The sequence below is a fragment of the Loxodonta africana genome, chromosome 20, assembly GCF_030014295.1.
Source record: "Loxodonta africana isolate mLoxAfr1 chromosome 20, mLoxAfr1.hap2, whole genome shotgun sequence".
Lineage (NCBI taxonomy): Eukaryota > Metazoa > Chordata > Mammalia > Proboscidea > Elephantidae > Loxodonta > Loxodonta africana.
This window is the reverse complement of record NC_087361.1, coordinates 41073390-41094060: the sequence shown is the minus strand read 5'-3', so window position 1 is coordinate 41094060 and position 20671 is coordinate 41073390. Positions and strand designations below refer to the sequence as shown.

Below are 20671 nucleotides of genomic sequence, written 5' to 3'. Positions count from 1 at the left end.
AAGTATTAGGTATATAGGACAAAAAGCCAAGAAGTGTTGACTAATGTGACCAGGCAGCACATGGCAGGTTGCAGATGCAATTTGTGTAAGAGGATTATAAGAAAGGGACAGATTTAAAATCTTGAAACGACGTAGATGAAAGACACTTCAATAAATGATGTTGGCCAATCTTTGCCTGATTGCTTTGGGTTGGAATGCTCATAGCCTCAACAGAAGTTCATTCCAGTCCAATAGAACAAAAATACCTGCACTGTTTTAAGATGTATATTTCATAAAAGGATATCTGATGAAAATAAGGAAGCCATGTGTATATCTAGTCGCCATGAGTTGGAACTGACTCTAACTTGAAGGCGCCTAAGAACAACATGGTCATCCTGCCAAATGCATACTGAATAAACTGTTATCATGGTGTTTTTTTTTTACTGCTTTATAACCATAGTTGCTAGAAAATATTTCCTTATTCTCAACGAATTCTTCATTTCTTTTGCCCTCATCCACTGATTCTTGTTGTAGTTGTACTAGTAGTTATTACAGACTGTGTGTCCTCATCTTTTGATCTCAGTCTTTCAAATACCTGAAGACGATTCCTAATGTTACTGTCCTAAATGTCAGTGTTTCCTGAGGATTTGTCTCAAGCCTGCACTCTGGTCAACCTATCCTGTCTTCTGACCTTCCATTCCACCTCCTCATTTCTTGTCGGATCTCTGCCCCAGCACTACCACGTTACCAGTATGCCCTCAAATGCACAATCTTTCTCTCTTTGTATACTTTGTTGTTGCCTGCAATTCTTTTTCTGCCAATGATGTCATTGTTTATTTGCCTGCCTCCTCTCTTTAACTGTGAGCTCCCTTAGGACAGAGAGTATTATCTTTGATATCTGTGTTTTGAGAGCTTAGTAGATGCCTGGCTCAGAGTACATGCTCTATAAAGGTCTAGAAAATGAATAGACCATTTATTTAACACCAGTTATTGATGTATTGAATGTTATGTTAAGGAGCCCTGCTGGCACAGTGGTTAAAGTGATTGACTGGGAACCAACAGGTTGGCAGTTTGAAACCACAGCGGCTCTATGGGAGAAAGGTGTAGCAGTCTGCTTCTGTAGAGATTTATAGCCTTGGAAACCCTATGGGGTTGCTATGAGAATCGACTTGACAGCAGTGGATTTTTTGTTTTTGTTTTTTGCGTGTTATGTTGGTGTTAGCACATTTTACTTCAACTCTCCTTCTATAGATACAGAAGTAAATATACTCTAATGGACTGAATTGTATCCCCCCAAAATATGTGTCAACTTGGTTAGGCCACTTGTGGTTGTCCTCCATTTTGTGATTTTCCTATGTATTATAAATCATAATCTCTGCTTGTGGTTAAAGGGGATTAGGGTGCAATGTAACACCCTTACTCAGGCCACATCCCTGATCCAGTGTAAGAGAATTTTCCCTGGAGTGTGGCTTGCACCACCTTTTATCTCTGAAGAGGTAAAAGGAAAGGGAAGCAAGCAGAGAGTTGGGGACCTCATACCACCAAGAAAGCAACCCAATGAGCAGAGCGCATTCCTTGGACCCAGGGTCCCTGCGTCTGACAAGCTCCTTGACCAGGGGAAGATTGAGGACAAGGACCTTCTTCCAGAGCCAACAGAGACAGAAAGCCTTCCCCTGGAGCTGACGCCTTGAATTAGGACTTTTAGCCCTCTTTACTGTAAGGAAATAAATTTCTTTGTTAAAGCCATCCACTTGTGATATTTCTGTTATGGCAGCACTAGATGACTAAGATATATACTATGACCATGACCTTAAGTTTCTGTTAAAATATACCTTCAGTCAAAATGTTCTAAAATAGTTCTCTGGAAGCACAGGAGTGCTAATGCGTTAAAAAGCTTCTGGGGTTGGAAGGATGGGTCATGGAAGGTTTTGTGAAAAATGTTGAACATAGTCTGAGAAGCCTGAATAGAGAAGAAAAGGGAAGAATTAGCATATGACATGTTGACCATACAATCTGGCTAGAGCTGAAGAGGGTTCACTAAGAAGACATTGAGAAGTCAGGAGGTTGTTGATTATAAGGTTAGGAGTCTGGCATGTAATCTGTGTCAGATGGGAGCAGACAGGACAGTTGGTCATTGGAGAAATACACTGAGCCTGACAATATCTCAGTTTAGGAACAATTGAATCAGGGAGTCTGGGGACAAGGAGACTTGGTATATGGTCTTCACAAGAATTGTGACATTAGTAAAAGAATTCTTAGATCTTAGTGACTAAATAGACATAGGAAAGTCATGTCAAAGGCAAAGAGATTGTGCTTAGAAAAATAATGGCATGTGGTCAAATGGGGATTGTTTAGTGGGTAAAAGGAAGCTCGGGGCCTTATCATTTCTGTATGGGGCAAAACTAATTCTGTCAGTTGTGGGCACAATGAAAAAAAAGTGTAAAACTTCAGCTTTTTCTTAAAAAAAAAGTGTTAAAAATTCTAGTTTCTTTCTCTTTCATCTCTTTATCTGTCTAGCTGTGCTCATCACTCTATCCGATTGCATATTCTTAATATCTTAATTCCAGTAGCCTGTGTATCACCATCTACTGTCTTTAGATCTAGAGGCTTCTACTTTTATCTCCCAGGGCTTATTACTCCTGATAGCTTCTTTCATTGACTCAATATCAGGACTAGAGAGAGACATGTGGACTAACAAGAAAGCCTAACTTTTTTTTCATCTTTTTTAAAGTGCTATTTTTAAAATTTATATTCAATATTCAGCAGGGCAAAACCATGCATGCAAGCATTTTATTTTCTACTTAAGCTGTCTACTTTGGAGTGAGTGGAACCAATTTTTCTTTTCCAGTTTTATAGAGGATTGAGTGTGAAGTTCTGCATTAAAGCATCAGTCATGTGTATTTCTGGAAGGTCTTGCTTCCCTTAAGGAGAGATGACCGAGGTACCTGCCTCTCTTTAACCAGGCTCTACCCAGTGCAATTCATTCAAAGCACAGTATCCATTGTAGGGCTTATCAGGATAGTTTCGGTATCAAGGCCGTTTGTGATCACATGTTTAAAACCTGCTGAATAACTTTATTTTTACTAGATTGGGAAAAGTTAGTGAACATAAAGTTTATTTATTTATTTATTTAATACAAGCCAGGTATAAAAACCCTAGCATTTTGTTTTATATTTACCAAGTAATCCTTTATGCCTCTGAATGGTAAAATCACTATATCTGAAACTATAAATTATTTGAGCTGAGACATTATTTTTCTTTCCTCCCTTTAGAGTTACCTAGGAGTCCAGTATGGTGCCTAAACCTTGATAAATATTTTATAATGATCCTCCAATAATATACTTCTGATGGTAACAGAATATTTTAAAACCAGAAGTGAGTTTTTGAAAAGAATACACTGCAAAAGAATTTCATGAAGATGTCTATAAGATGAATTGGTACTTCTGGAGGTTCGGAAGAGTAGGATAGGAAAAGGAATTCAGAAGCTGGTAAAGAAAGTAACAAGGAAACATTTAAGTTGACTTTAAATAATCACATATCAAAAGACATACTCTACTGATAGGAAAAAGTGGCAGAGCCATAATTAGCTTTGTAAATACTAATTTCAAAATCCAATTGATAAAATCAGGGAAATCGAAATAACTTCATTCTCTTCTGACAAGAGCCACACCAGCTGTGAAAAATGCAGCTAAAAATCCTTTATAATACTCTTTTCTTTTTCACTATTGATTTTAATTAAACTCACGCCGCACGCTTGCATATATGGTCAAACTAGAGCGCTGAAAACCCAACCTTAGTCATTAACCTATTTCCTCTTAACTTTCATAAACATTATTCAATGTCAACTTCCAGCCCCCTGCTCAATTGTGTGTGTGTGTGTGTGTGTGTGTGTGCATGCGCACTCATGCTTGTGTGCCTGTTACCTTGTTTGAGCCACTCTGCAGGACAAACAAATGATTCGCTCTCCTGTGGGAACAGTTTTTGTTATTTGGTTTCATGGAAAGTGCTTTGACTCACAGAGCATTTAGCAGTTGATTGTTTTAAGAAAGAACTGTTCACCCTTTGGGACATTATACAGTTTATGTTGCCCTTTGAGCCCAGATAAGTCACAGAGTTGGGAAAAGAAAAGCTTGTTCATTCAGCAATCCTAAAGGTTATCAATATCATTAAGAAAAATAAGAGATAAGAAACGTTTTGATTTATTGCACACAAGCTCTCTCTACAATGATAGGATTTCTCTGCTTTAAAAAAAAAAAAAACAGACTCATATTCGACGGGAACAAGTACTTTAAAATGAAAATGGCCATTGTTAGTTTTTTTTTTTCTAAAGGAAGAATTCTCCTTTAGTTTAATAATTTAAAATCAGTCTCACAGTAGCAATAAAGATCATGACTAAAGTACTGAAATGACAGCTTCAGCTTTCTCATTAGGTGAAACACAAATGTTTATAGTGGTTTTCCTGATTTCTATTATATATCTCTGTCATCACAAGAAAATAATTTTTAAAGAATACAACCGTATGTGGATATAGAATAGGTGACTTCTGTCCTTGCCAAGTGTAAATTATTCAATGCAATGTATAATTCACCACTAAGAGAACATCTCTTTCCTACCAAGGGGCCTTATGCCTGAGGATGTACTAATCCAGTGACTTTCAACTCAGTGAAACATTCCAGATTTGCACTTTCTCAACCACAAGGACTCATCTCTTCTGCTCCCTAACTCAAGTAAAATAAAAGCCAAGTATTTTCTCAAATGAAATGTGGAAATTATATAAAGAGGAAACACTGATTTAATCAGAATTAAAGCTGTCTAGCCTGTAACCAAGGATAAGGTGAAAATATGGGATTGAAGGTAATGCGTGGAAATTGTTCACTGTCAGCTTACTTTAACCATAAAAAAAAAAAAAAAAAAAAAAAATTTTTTTTTTTTTAACCTTGTTCAGTTAATTATTGAAATTTTTGAGTAAGGGTGGTTACAACCGTTGCCATCCAGTTGACTTGGACTCATAGTGCGACCTTACGGGACAGAGTACACCTGCCCCATAGGGCTTCCAAGGCTGTAAATCCTTATGGAAGCAAACTGCCACATCTTTTTTTCTGTGGAGCAGCTGGGGGGAGGGAAGATTCAAACCTCTGACTTTTGCTTAAACAGCCCAGCTCTTAACCACTGGCCTCCAGGTCTTCTGAGTGTAGTTTATTGTTGTTGTGTACAGAGTGGATTCCGCCTTACAGCGACCCTAGGGAGAGGGAATGTAAGAAAAAAAAGGAAAGGAAATAAAAAAGAAAGAAACCATCCCTTGGAATTATGGAGGGAAAAAAGGTCTCATCTTCCCTGTCAAAAATTCATCTAGTTATTTTCCCCATCTATTTGAATTATCACCATGAGTTGGAATCAACTCAGGGCAACAGGCTTGATTTGGTTTATCTGGATATAAATTTCTAATAACTATGCAAAATAATAAAGACCTGGGTTTGCATCTAAGGTAAATCCTGTTCCCAGTTAATAAGCAGGTCATAATTGTGCTAAGTGTAGTGGTGTTGGGGGTGGGGGGGATGGAAATTATATTTAAATGTATCTGGGAGACAGAAATATGGAAACCCTGGTGGCATAGTGGTTAAGAGCTATAGCTGCTAACCAAAAGGTTGGCAATTCGAATCCACCAGGTGCTCCTTGGAAACTCTATGGGACAGTTCCACTCTGCCCTATAGGTTTGCTATGAGTTGGAATTGACTTGACAGCAATGGTTTTTTTTTTTTTTTTGGTTTTTGGAGACAGAAACCCTGGCTCCATTCCAGTATTTGACACTAATAAGCTATATAACCTTGGTCTAAGTTACTGAATCTCCTTATTTCTAAAATGAAAATGCTGGACAATATCAGTGCAAAAATAGAGCAATCTCCTTTTCGTAGAGCTTCTGTTTAAGTAAAAACAGGATAAGGCTTGAGCATTGTTTTCCAGTTAAGATTCTTTTAAGTTTCACTTAGCAGAATACACAATAAAATTGCCTTAAGAGGTAAGTGTTTGTTATCTGACATAAGAAACCTGGAGGCTCCCACCAGAAACCAAAACCCATTGCTGTTGAGTCAATTCCAACTCACAGCAACCCTATAGGACAGAGTAGAACTGTCCTGCAGAGTTTCCAAGGAGCGCCTGGTGGATTCAAATTGCTGACCTTTCGGTTAGCAGCTGTAGCTCTTAACCACTACACCACCAGAGTTTCCCTGGAGTTTCCAGTGGAGGTTAATTCAGTGGTAGAATGACATAATCAGGGATTCAGATGCTTTTCTTCTTGCACTTCACTGTCTTTAGCTTGGCCATGCCTCATCTCCTGGTCCCAGAATAGATGTAACAGTTTCAGAAATCACATGTGGACATAATAATGTCCAATAAAGAAGATCAGAGTCCACCATAAGCTTTTTTTTTTTTTTAATTAGATATGGAAAAGTTTTCCAAAAGCTTCCCATTAGTCTTCCCCTCAGACCCCATAGACTAGGATCCAGTCAAACGCCCATGAATAAAACTGACATTGGTATGAGGAATAGTTGGAGAAATGGTCATATTTCCTGAGAATATGGAAAGTTACCCTAAAACAAAATGAGAGTTTGTCCAGCGAAGAAAAATTGGCAGGCATGGAAGGGTAGGTAAAACCATTGTCTGAGACAAAATTTATCCTCATTAAGGACATCAAGTGATTCCATGCATGGAAAACTTGAAAAATCCTGCACTCAGTAGTTACTAAGGAGCTTCTGGCTTACAAGATTTGGTTACTAGGATTCAAGCAAATGTTTGGAAAGTTACATCTTCTAAGACCAGTTGACGTTGCGTCGACTCCAACGCGTGGTTCCTCCATGCGTGTCAGACTAGAACTGTGCTCCACACGGCTTTCCATCACTGATTTTTCAGAAGCAGATCACCAGGGCTTTCTTCTCAGGTACCTCTGGGTAGACTTGAACCACTAACCTTTTGGTAAGCAGCCCAGCACATTAACCATTTCCACCACCCAGGGACTCCTCCTAATATATTTAATAGCTTATTTAATAGAGGTCAAGTTTTAAATGATTAGAGTATCCTATTCATTTCAACAGTGAAAAAGCACCCAAATTGTGCTAGCCTGTGAACTGAATAGTGGCACAGACATTAAAAAGGGATATTCTATGTTTATAGAGATGGGAAATTTGGCAACAGATATTGGTGAGAGTTGCACAACATGACTGATGTAATTGGTCTCACTGAATTGTATACATGAAAAATGTTGGGTTGGCAACTGCCGTATTACCTGTATATTTTTTAAAAAAGGAATATCCTGCTGAGTGGAGATGCTCATCTACTGTGGTCTTTCAGAGTATTCTCATCCTGTATACGGTCACAAAGGGTAAAAATAATATCTATTCTAGGTTCTAGGTTCTATCATGGTAGATAAATGGACAGATAGATAAATAACTCTTTTGGAGTACGTTAAGTCTTTTAAGAAGTTCATTACCTTGTAGGAAGCACAAGAATGTTAGTGTAACTGCCTAAATTTCCAAGCCAGCAAACATACCGTGTAAAACTTGGTTCTTCCTGATCTGTCTTTTGAGGAACTAAGTTTATCCTGAGTACTACTGGTTACCGAGGAATCTGAAATGAAGATCAGAGTTGTAGCTTGTCTCTGAAGTGCTCGTTGTCAATTTCTACTTATAGCAACTCTATAGGACAGAGTAGAACTGCCCCCTAGGGTTTTCAAGGAGTAGCTGGTGGATTCTAACTGCTGAACTTTTGTTAAGCAACCCAAGGCTTAACCACTGTGCCACCAGGGCTCCCCTAAAATGTTAGCATGAGGCAAATAGAAATGTAGACAGGAGAGCAAAAACCTCTCACAGCTAGTTGCTGGGCAAAAAAAAGTATTCATTTTTGTTTCTTTAAGCTGAAAACAAATCACCAAGAATAAAAAATTAATAATATGTAAGGGTCAAGGGATGAAATAAAAAAGAAGATGGCTAAGGGCATGTGATTGAGTACTTACGGTTTGGGTGGAAATTATGTAAGCAAAACAATCCCAGTCCTTGACCCTGAGCCTGAATTTCCCTCAAGTCACCAATAATCCCAGGTAAGATTGTCTTCTTTATATGCCTTTGAAATCAGGGCATATTTTAATATTTTCTATCAATCAGCATCCCAGTCACTCAGTCAGCATGGGAAGGAAAAGGTAGATACGGCTTAGTTGCTATAAGAAAAGTTATCTCTGAAACCAGGAAAACTAGATTTCTCTCATATTTATAAGTCATCAATGAAAAATTATAAATCCACATCCACCTTTCCTTAAAACAGTAAATTCAGAATAAATGACACGATACCCTGTGATTTTGTTTAATTTGACACATGTCACTCTGCAAAAGGCCTGGCTTGGTGATTTGTGCCCTATTGTGGAACTCAGGAATCTCAGATTCCAATGCTAGGTCTTTGTGTTCTTGGCAAAGCATTTATTTAGTCTTTCAACTCCTTTTTCTCCCGCCTGTGAAAGAGAGATAATATTTGATGTCATCTACCTTATACAGGGATAATGAGGATTAACAAGGTATAACTGTGGAGAATTTAAAAGACATCTGACAGGAATTGAGCAAAAATTACTTGAAGAAGTCTGACTTTTTCCTCTTATATCATTTTTTCCTTTGTAGAAATGACAGCATTACAGTCACATTTGACCTTTTCTTTGCCCAATGGGTGTCAAATGAAAATGTTAAAGAAGAACTGATTCAAGGCATTGAAGCAAATAAATCCAGCCAACTGGTCACTTTCCATATTGATTTGAACAGCATCAATATCACAGGTATCTGTGAACATTCTTTGCTTTCTTTGAATCATTAAGCTATGAAATTAAAATTCTAGCTATATACTAGGGGAAAAGCAGGATCATCCTTGACTTTAGGAACTGCCTGAGGCAACACATTTACATGAGAAAAGTGAAATAAGAAGAAATCGTATTTGAAATAAAGAGAAAAAATTTCAGGGAAAAAAAGTTTATAAAATATCAAACATCAGAAAGGTTCTGAAAATATCCCCCAACCCCATTGAGTCGATTCCTACTCATAGCAACCCTATAGGACAGGGTAGAACTGCCCCATAGAGTTTCCAAGGAGCTCCTGGTGCATTCTATCTACTGACCTCTTGGTTAGCAGCCTTAGCACTTAACCACTACACCACCAGGGGTTTCAAAGATAATGTTGTTAAGTGCCTTCTAGTGGATTCGGACTCATAGCAACTCTATAGAACAGAGTAGAACTGCCCCATAGCGTTTCCAAGGAGCCGCTGGTGAATTTGAACTGCTGGCTTTTGGTTAGCAGACAAGCTCTTAACCACTATGCCACCAGGCACTAAAATTCACAAAACTTAAAAAAAAAAAAAATCTCAGGTTAAATAGTAAACACAAGGAATATGTACTGAATTCCTAATAATCAGTCTAAAATACGTAATAATTATTTTAATGTCATTTATTTTTACAGACAAGCTAACAACAAGCAGCCTTCCGACAACCGACAGTCTTCTGACAACTCCAGGTCAGTTTTAATAATATTATTTCTATTTTTTTTAAAAAAGCTTTCACTTATGTTTCATTTAGGCTTCTGACAACAACCTAAGATATCACAGCAGTTAAGAAATTGAAACATAAATAGCAGTTTTAGCCCAAGATTGCACCACAAATATACAATATATGGATTATCTGACTTCAATCCAGCCTTCTGCCTACTGGAACTGTGGTTATTATCTAAGAATGCAGCTAGTGGAGTCAAAATGTTTTCTAGGAGGGACACAGGTTTTATCACCACGGTTGAGGACCTTTTTCCTTTGATTATTCTCTGCCAAATCAGTACCAAAGTAGCCTTGGATTTATTCATTCAACCATTTTTGATTTATTATTATTGTGTCTATTATGTACCAAGCCCTAGCATGTACATTTAAAAAACAAACAAAAAATCCATCATCTTTATTACAGAAGTAGTGCATGTCCATGGTGTAAAACAATACAATAGTAGAGGAAATTGTAAAATACAATTTTTTTCTACCCCCTTCTCCAGTGCCTTTCTCTAGAGGCATACCTTGTTAACAGTTTTTATCTTTAGATCTTCAAGAAAGTACCACTATAATCTTAAAAGATATGCTATTTCTATTATCTATGCCTTAATCAAAAAATGATTTTTTTTGATTAAGGCATAGATAATAGAGTGCCTTAATCAATGTTTTTCTTTGTTTTAATTTATTTTGATCAAGGTAAGCATTTACATATTTTAAATCAAATTATTTACAAGGCTTATAAAGAAAAGGAGCAATATGTTGTACTTCTCATCCCCACCCTGAAAGTAACCATTTTAGGAATTATTACCTGATTTTTTAGCAATTCATATCTTAATTTCTAGATAGTTTCCACCAGGCCTTTCTTGACTTTCTAGCTTTATTCACTATCTATTGACTTCCTTCTGTGGAAAATGAGGAATCCATTCTCCCAGATACTTTCTATTTCCTACCAGTCTCCCAAAGTAGGTGCATGATGACTTTTTAGTTGAATCAATATTTAGATTTACAATAATATAGCTATGTAAACACTGTTGAGATTCAAGGTATCTAGTGTAATACGATTGCAATTTTATAACTTTTTTAAAGAGTTAATAATTGCCTTTCTTTTTCATTTTCTTCCTTTTTCTTTATTGAACCTTCTTTCCCAGCATGTTTATTTGATGTGCTAGATTCCCTGGGTTCCTAGTAATTGTCAATTGTGCGTCTGTCCATCTCTATTGTTGCTGTGTGCTGTCGAGTCGATTCCAACTCATGATGACCCTCTAGGAGAGAGCAGAACTGCCCCATAGGGTTTTCAAGGTTGTAATCTTTACGGACGCAGATGGCTACATCTTTCTCCCACGAAGCAGCTTGTGGGTTCAAACCAGGTCTTGGAACCAGGTCAAACTGAGTCTGTCACGGCTGATGAAGTAAAATCAGAACAGATTTGACATTTTAAAATTTGGGTGAAGTGGAATGTTACATGGAACAGTAAAAATTATGAATCAAAGCCTTGGAATGGGAGACTCAGAAGAGGTGTTGCAAGCCCTTTCAGAAGCCTGATGCGGGAGATTAGATTATTGCCAGGACCGTGGAGAGCCACACACATTTGAAACAGTGCTGTAGGCCTCCATTTTTATGCACCATTTCAAAGCTTTCCTATTAATGGAGGCTGTATTGAATTACCTTAATCAGTCCTCGAAGGATTATTATCAGCTAATTTTTTTTTTTAAGTAGGTACCAAAATAACATATTACCTCTTTTACTGGATCCAAGCACTACTTGAGTCTCTAGTCATCTCTCCTATTTTTTCCTCTCATATGGCAAGATATTATAGATTTATAGAGGGGAACAAGGCAATTATACTCAGAAACCACAATTTCCAAGCAGTAATTTATTATGAAGATGTCTTTCAGGGATGTTAAGTTTATTCTCATTTTTATATGCCTGGAGGACAAAGTTTGAGAAAAAATCAACAAATATATGCATCATATACCTGGCATTAGTACTATTATAAATTCTGCTGAAGATAGTTTTTGCGTGATGGTCGGGTACAAAGTCCATGACAATTATATTCAATTGTTCAACTGCCTTTGTTGACAATTACCGTAAAGCTTGACTAACCCATTTGAAACAATAGAGAAGAGAGATGGGAACTAAGGTTGCATTGTACTGATTGATTTCTTGGCTGCTACATGATGCCTTGGGGGTCTGTTTTGGGCAATGGCTCTTACGCTTGAAGGGTTTCTACTGTACAACTTATTCTAATCTTTTGTCGCTTACTGAGTAGGCAATGATTGCAGGAAAAAAAAAAAGTAACATCATCATGGGCTTTCTCAATCTCATACCAAATGCAATCTTGCTACATTTCTAACATATGGAGGAGTTTGGAGATTGAAGGAAAAGAATTAACTGATTTCATGAAGAACATGAAATTAGGCCAAAAGAACTCAAGGTTGAATTATGTCCCTCAATTTAATTGCTCCAGGACTGAGACACAGAGACTTTATCCAATAGCAAATCTATTGTGACTTTAAGTATTTTTCTTTTTCTGCATCTGGGACAAAAAACACTTATATATTGCATTCTCTTCCAATTTACAACATCCCTGCTTGTACGATGTCAGGACTATTAAAGAATCTTTCCACTGTAATTTCATTTGTATTGATCAGCCATACTCTGGCGAAACAGGCTAGTTTTCTCCTATCAAAGTAAATGTGAATTTCAGTAAGGTGGTATCTATTTTTCCAGTACAGTGTAGTGAATGAAATTGGTCTTCAAAGGCAGGCCTTCATGGATTCAGATTGTACTTCCACTATTATGTAAGTTACAAGGGTCACGGGTTTTATTTTTCTTAAACAACTTTACCCATCAGGCACTATTATCCTCATTAAAAAAAAAAAAAAAGCGAGGGGAGGGGATTAAAATCTGAGATTTCAAAAATGTGATTATTAAATTATTATCTTAGATGAAACATTTTTGTAACACCCTCAAAAGGAAAAGTTGTAGGTTTTTGTCTTTTTATCCATTAAAATGCCTCGCACAAGACCTGCACCAAAGTAGACACAGGTTCTCTCTCCAAATCACTGGAAACTGTTTTGACTTTGGATCACCCCGAAGTAATTACATTTGAGAATATATTAAATTCTCCATGGTACAAATATAAGTGGATTACGAAAACTTCCGATTTGCAGAATTTCAAATGATACTGATTTTTTTATGTCTTTTTATCATATGTCAGAATAATACCCTGAAGATAAAATATCATCTAGACATGAAAATGTGTGTAGGTCCTTTTTCCCACTCAAGTAGCTAAAATTAAGGCCATTTGATCATCTTAATAAACAAAACCAATTATTGTTTTCTTTGTGCATGCTTCTTTAACTAGAATTCCTTAGCACCTGCCTTAAAAATTCTCTACTGAGAAGTACAGTTTGGTGCAGACTCCTTAGAGAAGAAGACATGCCAGGGCAAATATTAAGGACTGAAATAAGAGTCCGTAAGTGAAAGGACTCTAGTTTTAAGAAGGGAAGTTCACTTTAAAAAATCTGGCATCTGTATTCTCAACAACAAATTTTTTTTTTAATCTATCATCTGGTTAGATTTTTTAACAATTAAAGTTTTAATCAATTTTCTGTTGAAAATTATAATCATATATGTATATAGAAGGAAATGAGAGGGAGAGAGAATACTAGGTAAAAATACAATTTGATGAAATCCTCAATCCTATAACCCCTCTATGCCAATTGAATTTATATTTTCCATATTTGTTTCAATATGAGTAACTTTTATTCTTCCCTGGACCAAGGCTGCTGATGAGTGTTTATGAAGCAGAGTCTGTAGTAAGAGAGTATAATATAAAAACCTGCTATTTCCACCTTCTAATTAAAATACCTCAAACTTGTTTCCGATCCCATCTCTCTTCCTCTTTTAATTCCCCTTGTTAGTAATTACCATTAAGTAGAATCGAAGGTGTCATCTTTAACACGCCCTTCTCTACCTCCCCTGATCTTGACCATCTGGTCACTAAAACCCATCAGCTGTACCTGTAAAATACAATTGACCCGATACCCACCTTAACTGCATACTCCATACCTCAACTGCAAGTGTGAGTGTTCCAGCCCTTATAAGCCTTTACCTGGGCCATTGAGACAGCACCCTGATCGGTCTTCTCTCTCTACTTGGTTCTTTACATTGTCCCAGAATTATCTTTATGGAACATAAACTGCTCATATCACACATATATGTAAAAGCTTTCAATGCCATTCCCTGTAGAAAATATTTCTTACATTTTACAAAGGTCTTTCATAATCCTAGGCCAAGGTCTCTTTCTGCTATGCTTTCCACAAATATCTCATGAATACATAAATTATACTCATTTGTTTTCGAAACATGACGTGCTGTCACACATCGCCATGCCCACATTCCATTTCCCTCTCTTCCTGGTGCATTTCCATGCTTCCTTCAAAGCCTAGTTTAAATATGACTTCGTCTGTGAAGATGCATTCAGTCGCCACCTCAGAAGGAAATGACTTGCCCGATCCGTGGTGCACCCATGGCACATTTTTATACCTAGATTTTTTTTTTTTAATAAGTAGTTGATGAATTTGTGTCCCCACTGAACTACAAGATCCATGAGAACAGAAGCATTGCAGTATTTGTCCTTCTCTTTCCATCCTTTAAAATTCCTTGACGCAAACAGCAGATGATCCTTGTGAGGTAAATGAATAATCACTAATCAGATCACAGGTTCTCGAGTGGTATCACTTACTACAGTGAGGTCCAGTCTGTAGAACTCAGCGAGCACCAGCCCAGAGACCAGCAGCAGACAGAGACTCGAAGCACTGAGAAGTTTCCCTGGGGAACATTAAACCAAAAAAAAACAACCAAACCTATTGCCATCCAGTCGATTTCAACTCAGAGCAACCCTATAGGAAACATTAGGAGCATAAAAAATTGTACTTCTCCCCAATTGTATCCCCAAATCTTTTCATTCAAATGCTTAGAATTCTGGTGACTCCTGCTAAGATAAGCCATAGAGTGTCTAGCATAATGCTTTTTTTTTTCCATTTATTTATTTATCAAGTATTTATGGAATACTGTGATGCACTATGCCTCTCCTGGATTAGACACAGAATAATTAAGAAATCTCCTCAGGGACATCTCATAAAAAAACAATTAAAATATACATTAAACCAAAACCAAACCCAGTGCCATCGACTCGATTCTGACTCATAGCGACCCTTAGGATGTATTAAATGCCATATTGTAATTATTTTTAATCTCTTAAATGGAGGTATTCTGTCATTCAGGAATGACTGTGATCTTTATTCTGTCCCATTTTAGATGTTAGGTGTTCCGTTATTTCCCAGTGGTTTATGTCCATTTTTATTAGTGATTGGAGCCCTGGTGGCACAGTGGTTAAGAGCTACAGTAAGCTATGGCTGCTAACTGAAGGGTTAGCAGTTTGAATCCATCAGCCAGTCCTTGGAAACCCTATGGGGCAGTTCTACTCTGTCCTATAGGGTCACTATGAGTAGAAATTGACTAGATGGCAACAGGTTTGGTTTTTGTTTTGTTTTTAGTGCGTGTTACAAAAGACACTAAAACTCAGCAACTTCATCCATAAATGTGTCTCATTAATATTACCTTAGTAGATTCATTGACACAAGCACTTATATTTTCACAATTAATTTGAAAGTGTTTAAAGAGAAATTTCACAATGAAATACCTTATTTTTAAACCCCAGCAGATGGCAGTACAGTGCCAGTCTTAAGGTTAAGAAACTCAAAAAAACCAAACCAAACCCATTGCCGTCGAGTCAATTCCAACTCATAGCGACCCTATAGGACAGAGTAGAACTGCCCCATAGAGTTTCCAAGGAGCGCCTGGCAGATTCGAACTGCCGACCTCTTGGTTAGCAGCTGTAGCACTTAACCACTATGCCACAAGATTAAGAACAACAACAAAAATGCTATTGAGCTTAAAGATTTTTCAAAAATGTTAAAATCATCATTGTTACTTTAGTCATAGACAAAAATATTCAAATTTTCACATATTTCCGCAAAATAAAAACATATGTCTTTTCCCTGTGGGCATATTAAAATACTTTGAATATCTTTAGAATTGCTTCTAAAATTTCCTAGTTAGTTCCTGGAAGTGAAATGTACTCTTGGTGAGTCTGTACTTAGGGATGTGGAAGAGGGCAGGTGAAGGACAAGATAGGCTGAAAGGTGAGAATGGATACGATCTTGGCCAGAGCACTGGTACTGCACATAACCTTTCAGGGGGAGTGTTTGGGTCTTTCACCCTGAGATTTCCTCACCCAAGAAGCAAGAAAGACGTTAGATACAAATAGTCTTTGGGCTTCTCCACTGCTCAGTGTACAAATGCGCTTGAGATTTTCAATGGTTTATCTGACTATAAAATGGCATTCTTCAATGAGTTTCCTCCTCAAAATGCAAATCTTGGCTTAAGTCAATATCTTCTCAAAGAATGAATACGTTTATGAGTGAATGAGAGATTTTGAATGATACTAGATGATGCAGATAATGTGATAAACTTTCCAATATTTGACCCCACAGAATACCCTAGGAGGTATAAATATCCAAAATGTAATGTGCATTTATCAAGTTTCACATCAACTAAGTAGACATCAACAGTCAATGCACATGAATAAATATGTTATTTTTTTCAAAATTTAAAATTCTACAATTTTACAAACAACTCGCTACAAAGACATACGGATCTGCCCAAAAGTTTAGCCTGAATTTGATTTTGATTTCCTTAGGATTTGTCATGAGGGAACTAATTTTTTCATGACATATTTTCAACTTTCTTGGAATTTAAAGGATTCTACCTACAAAATAAAATGTCAGTGCAAAGTGTACCCCAAACAACTGGGAGATTGTTTGGCCTAGCCCACTCTTCAATATTTGGGAAAATACAAATTTTATTTCAGTTCACAGAACAGTTCTGGCAAAAGTGGCAAGCCTCATGAAGTTTATAATGAATAAACTGTGTACTTAGAACAGAAAATGTATTTAAAATGACATGGTTTTCTTTCCTTGATTGATCCTTTATAATAGAATATATTTCTCTAAATAAAATCCATAAATACTTTTGCGTAATACTTTGTCCTGATAGTGAGGATGGCACAGGACTGGGCAGGTTTCATTCTGTTGTGCATAGGGTTGCTATGAGTCGGAACCGACTTGACAGCACCTAACAACAACAACAACAACAATACTTTGTCCTGGAACTAGTTCCAAAGAAGTTGGATTTTCCTACTTGCAATCTGGTCCCCTCTGCATTGCAGCCAGAGTGATCTTTCTAAGGGGCAGCCAGTGCCCAGTACAATGACTGGGCTCTGATAGGCATCCCATAAATATTTGTTCAGTGGACAATTTATCAATTTATGAAATCAGTTATAGAAGTCAGGAAAGTCTGAATCTTTCTAATTATCAATGTAACTTCTTATTGTCTTTACAGCTTCTATTATTTACTTTGAATAAAACATTTCTATTGGAATCTATAAGTATATACTTATAAGTAAGAAACTAAATGATAAAAAATATATATAATAAGTAATAAACATGTTGGAAGTTAAATCTACTCTGCTGGAAACTTATAAATCCAATCTTTTTTATTTTTATTTTTTATGGAAACATCTCAGTAGACTGCCTGCCTGGTTCAAGGCCTTGTGCTGATACTCCAATGTGTATAGCAATCGATTTATTTTGTGATGGAGAATTAAACTGTCCAGATGGCTCAGATGAAGACGATAAAATTTGTGGTAAGTAATGTTCCAAGTATTCATTATCCCTCTCCCATACCCCCACTCTCTCTGTTTCTGTCTCCTTCTTACTCCCCTCTTCTTTTTCTTGTTCCCTCACTGCCTGTACACATATACACACACACACACACCTCTGAAACTGTTGAAGAATGAGATAGTCCAATACCCATGTTTACAATTTAATACAAATCATAAAACATAGTTTTATTAATATTCTTAAACTTTATAACATAATATTAACCATATTAATCCTAAGCAGAGTTCCATTTGATGACTCTGGAAGGATGCGAAGGATGTTGTGATTAACAATGTCTGTCGTGAACGAGGAACAGAAAAATAGGTTTTCCATCATTTCTCTATATTAAACCGCTATTATGAATTTGACTTCTTACACAAACATTCTCATTTCTTACAAAGGCTTTTTTTTTAGATGTTTTTTCACCATCATATGATATTATTGGTCGTTTTTGCAATTTCAGTACTCTGTAATCAGGAAGTGCCACTCTTTAATTTTGACTGTGATTCTTATTGCATTCTTGGCATTAAAAAAAAAACCAAGCCTGGTACCATCGAGTCAATTCCGACTCACAATGACCCGATAGGATAGAGTAGAATAGCTTCATAGGGTTTCCAAGGAGCACCTGGTAGATTCGAACTGCCAACTTTTTGGTTAGCAGCCATAGTACTTAACCACTCCACCACCAGTGTTTCCAATTCTTGGCATAGAAACAACCAAATAGACAAAAAGTACACTTGAGTTGTAGTCCTTTGTGTAATGGAAATGAATTCTGAATAAGATCTTAAGGTTACATGAATAAAACATCCAAGTTTATTTGTAAATTTTGGCAACTGTTTTGACTGTTGACGTAATAATAATGATGATGCTGTTATATAGTAACTACTATATAACAAGCCTAATTCTTTCCAGAAGTAGACTGCCAGGTGCTTCTTCCTACTCTGTTGTAGTCTGGAAGTTCAGCTAAAACCTGTCCGCCATGGGTGACCCTGCTGATATTTGAATACTGGTGACATAGCTTCCAGCATCACAGTAACACACAAGCCCCCACAGTATGACAAACTGACAGACTATTATTCAAATTTATGCAACAACCACTAAGGCAAAAGATGAAGAAATTGAAGATTTTTACCAACTTCTGCCACCTGAAATTGATCAAACATGCAATCAGGATGCGTTGATAATTACTGGTGATTTGAATGGGAAAGTTGGAAACAAAGAAGGACTGGTAGTTAGAAAATATGGCCTTGGTGATAGAAACAATGCTGGAGATTGCATGATAGACTTTTGCAAGACTAATGACTTATTCATTGCAAATACCTTTTTTCACCAACATAAATGGTGACTATACACATGGATCACCCCAGACGGAATGCACAGGAATCAAATTGACTGCATCCGTGGAAAAAGGCAATGGAAAAGCTCAATATTATCAGTCAGAACAAGGCCGGGGCTGACTGCGAAACAGACCATCAGTTGTTACTATACAGGCTCAAGTTGAAACTGAAGAAAATTAGAACAAGTGGATGAGAGCCAAAGTACAACCTTGAGTATATCCCACCTGAATTTAGATCACCTCAAAAATAGATTTGACATGCTGAACATTAATGACAGAAGACCAGATGAGCTGTGGAATGAGGTCAAGGTTCAACCATTTTGTGAGGTAGCATATGATCAGGAACCCATGGTACTGAATGAGGAAGTCTAACCTGCACTGGAGGCATTGGCAAAAACAAGGCTCCAGGAATTGACAGAATATCAACTGAGATGTTTCAACAAATAGATGCAGCAGTGGAAGTGTTCACTCGTCTATGCCAAGAAATTTGGAAGACAGCTACCTGGCCAACCAACTGGAAAGATCCATATTTATGCCTATTCCCAAGAAGGGTGAGCCCGCCGAATGCAAAAATTATCAAACAATATCATTAATATCACACAAGTAAAATTTTCCTGAAGATTATTCAAAAATTACTCTGCAGCAGTATATCAACAGGGAACTGCCAGAAATTCAATCCGGATTCAGAAGAGGACATGGAACCATGGATATCATTGCCAATGTCAGATGGATCCTGGCTGAAAGCAGACAATACCAGAAATATGTTTACCTGTGTTTTGACTATGCAAAGGCAATCGACTATGTGGATCATAACAAATTATGGATAACACTGCGAAGACTGGGAATTCTAGAACACTTAATTGTGCTCATGAGGAACCTGTACATAGATCAAGAGGCAGTCGTTCAAACAGAACAAGGGCACATTGCATGGTTTAAAGTTAGGAAAGATGTGTATCAGGGTTGTATCCTTTATGCATACCTGTTCAATCTGTGTGCTGAGCAAATAATCTGAGAAGCTAGACTATATGAAGAACAGGGCATCAGAATTGGAGGAAAGCTTATTAACAACCTGCGATAGGCAGATGATACAACCTTGCTTGCTGAAAGTGAGGAAGACTTGAAGTACTTACTGAGAAGATCAGTATGGATTACATCTTAACATAAGAAAACATAAATCCTCCCAACTGGACCAATAAGCAACATCATGATAAACGGGGAAAAGACTTAAGTTGTCAAGGATTTCATTTTACCTGAATCCACAATCAACACCCACGGAAGCAGAGGTCAAGAAATAAAAAAACGCATTGCATTGGACAAATCTGCTTCAAAAGACCTCTTTAAAGTATTGAAAAGTAAAGATGTCACCCTGAAGACTAAGGTGGGCCTGACCCAAGCCATGGTGTTTTCAATTGCCTCCTATGCATATGAAAGCTGGACAATGAATAAGGAAGACCGAAGAACTGACACCTTTGAATTGTTGTGTTGGAGAAGAATATGGAATATACCATTGACTGCTAAAAGAACAAACATATCTGTCTTGGAAGAAGTACAGTCAGAATGCTCCTTAGAAGCAAGGACAGCGAGACTACATCTCACATACTTCGGACATGTTGTGAGGAGAGATTAGTCCCTGGAGAAAGACATCATGCTTGGTAAAGCAGAGGGTCAGCGAAAAAGAAGATGACCCTCAATGAGATGGATTGACACAGTGGCTGAAACAATGGGCTTAAGCATAACAACGATTGTGAGAATGGCACAGGACCGGGCAGTGTTTTGTTCTGTTGTACATACAGTGGCTGTGAGTCAGAACCAAGTCAATGGCACCTAGCAACAACACATATAACAAATGGGGCTACCCTAGTGTCAAAGTGGTTAAGCGGTCGTCTGCTAATCAAGAGATAAGTGGTTGAAACTCACCAGTGGCTTACAGCAGAAAAGACCTAGCGATCTGCTCCTGTAAAGATTTACAGCATGGGAAACCCTATGGGATGGTACTACTCTGTCCTATAGGATC

The 20671-nt window shown here is 37.3% G+C and overlaps 1 protein-coding gene across 1 annotated transcript in view; it reads left to right on the top strand.

Moving 5' to 3' along the window:
• Positions 1-20671, top strand: part of TMPRSS15 (transmembrane serine protease 15) — a 135581-nt gene that overhangs the window by 7750 nt on the left and 107160 nt on the right. The window contains exons 4-6 of the mRNA XM_003410179.3: positions 8637-8788; positions 9462-9494; positions 17171-17305. Of these exons, the coding sequence (XP_003410227.1) occupies positions 8637-8788; positions 9462-9494; positions 17171-17305 (320 nt within the window). The remainder of the gene's footprint in view (positions 1-8636; positions 8789-9461; positions 9495-17170; positions 17306-20671) is intronic.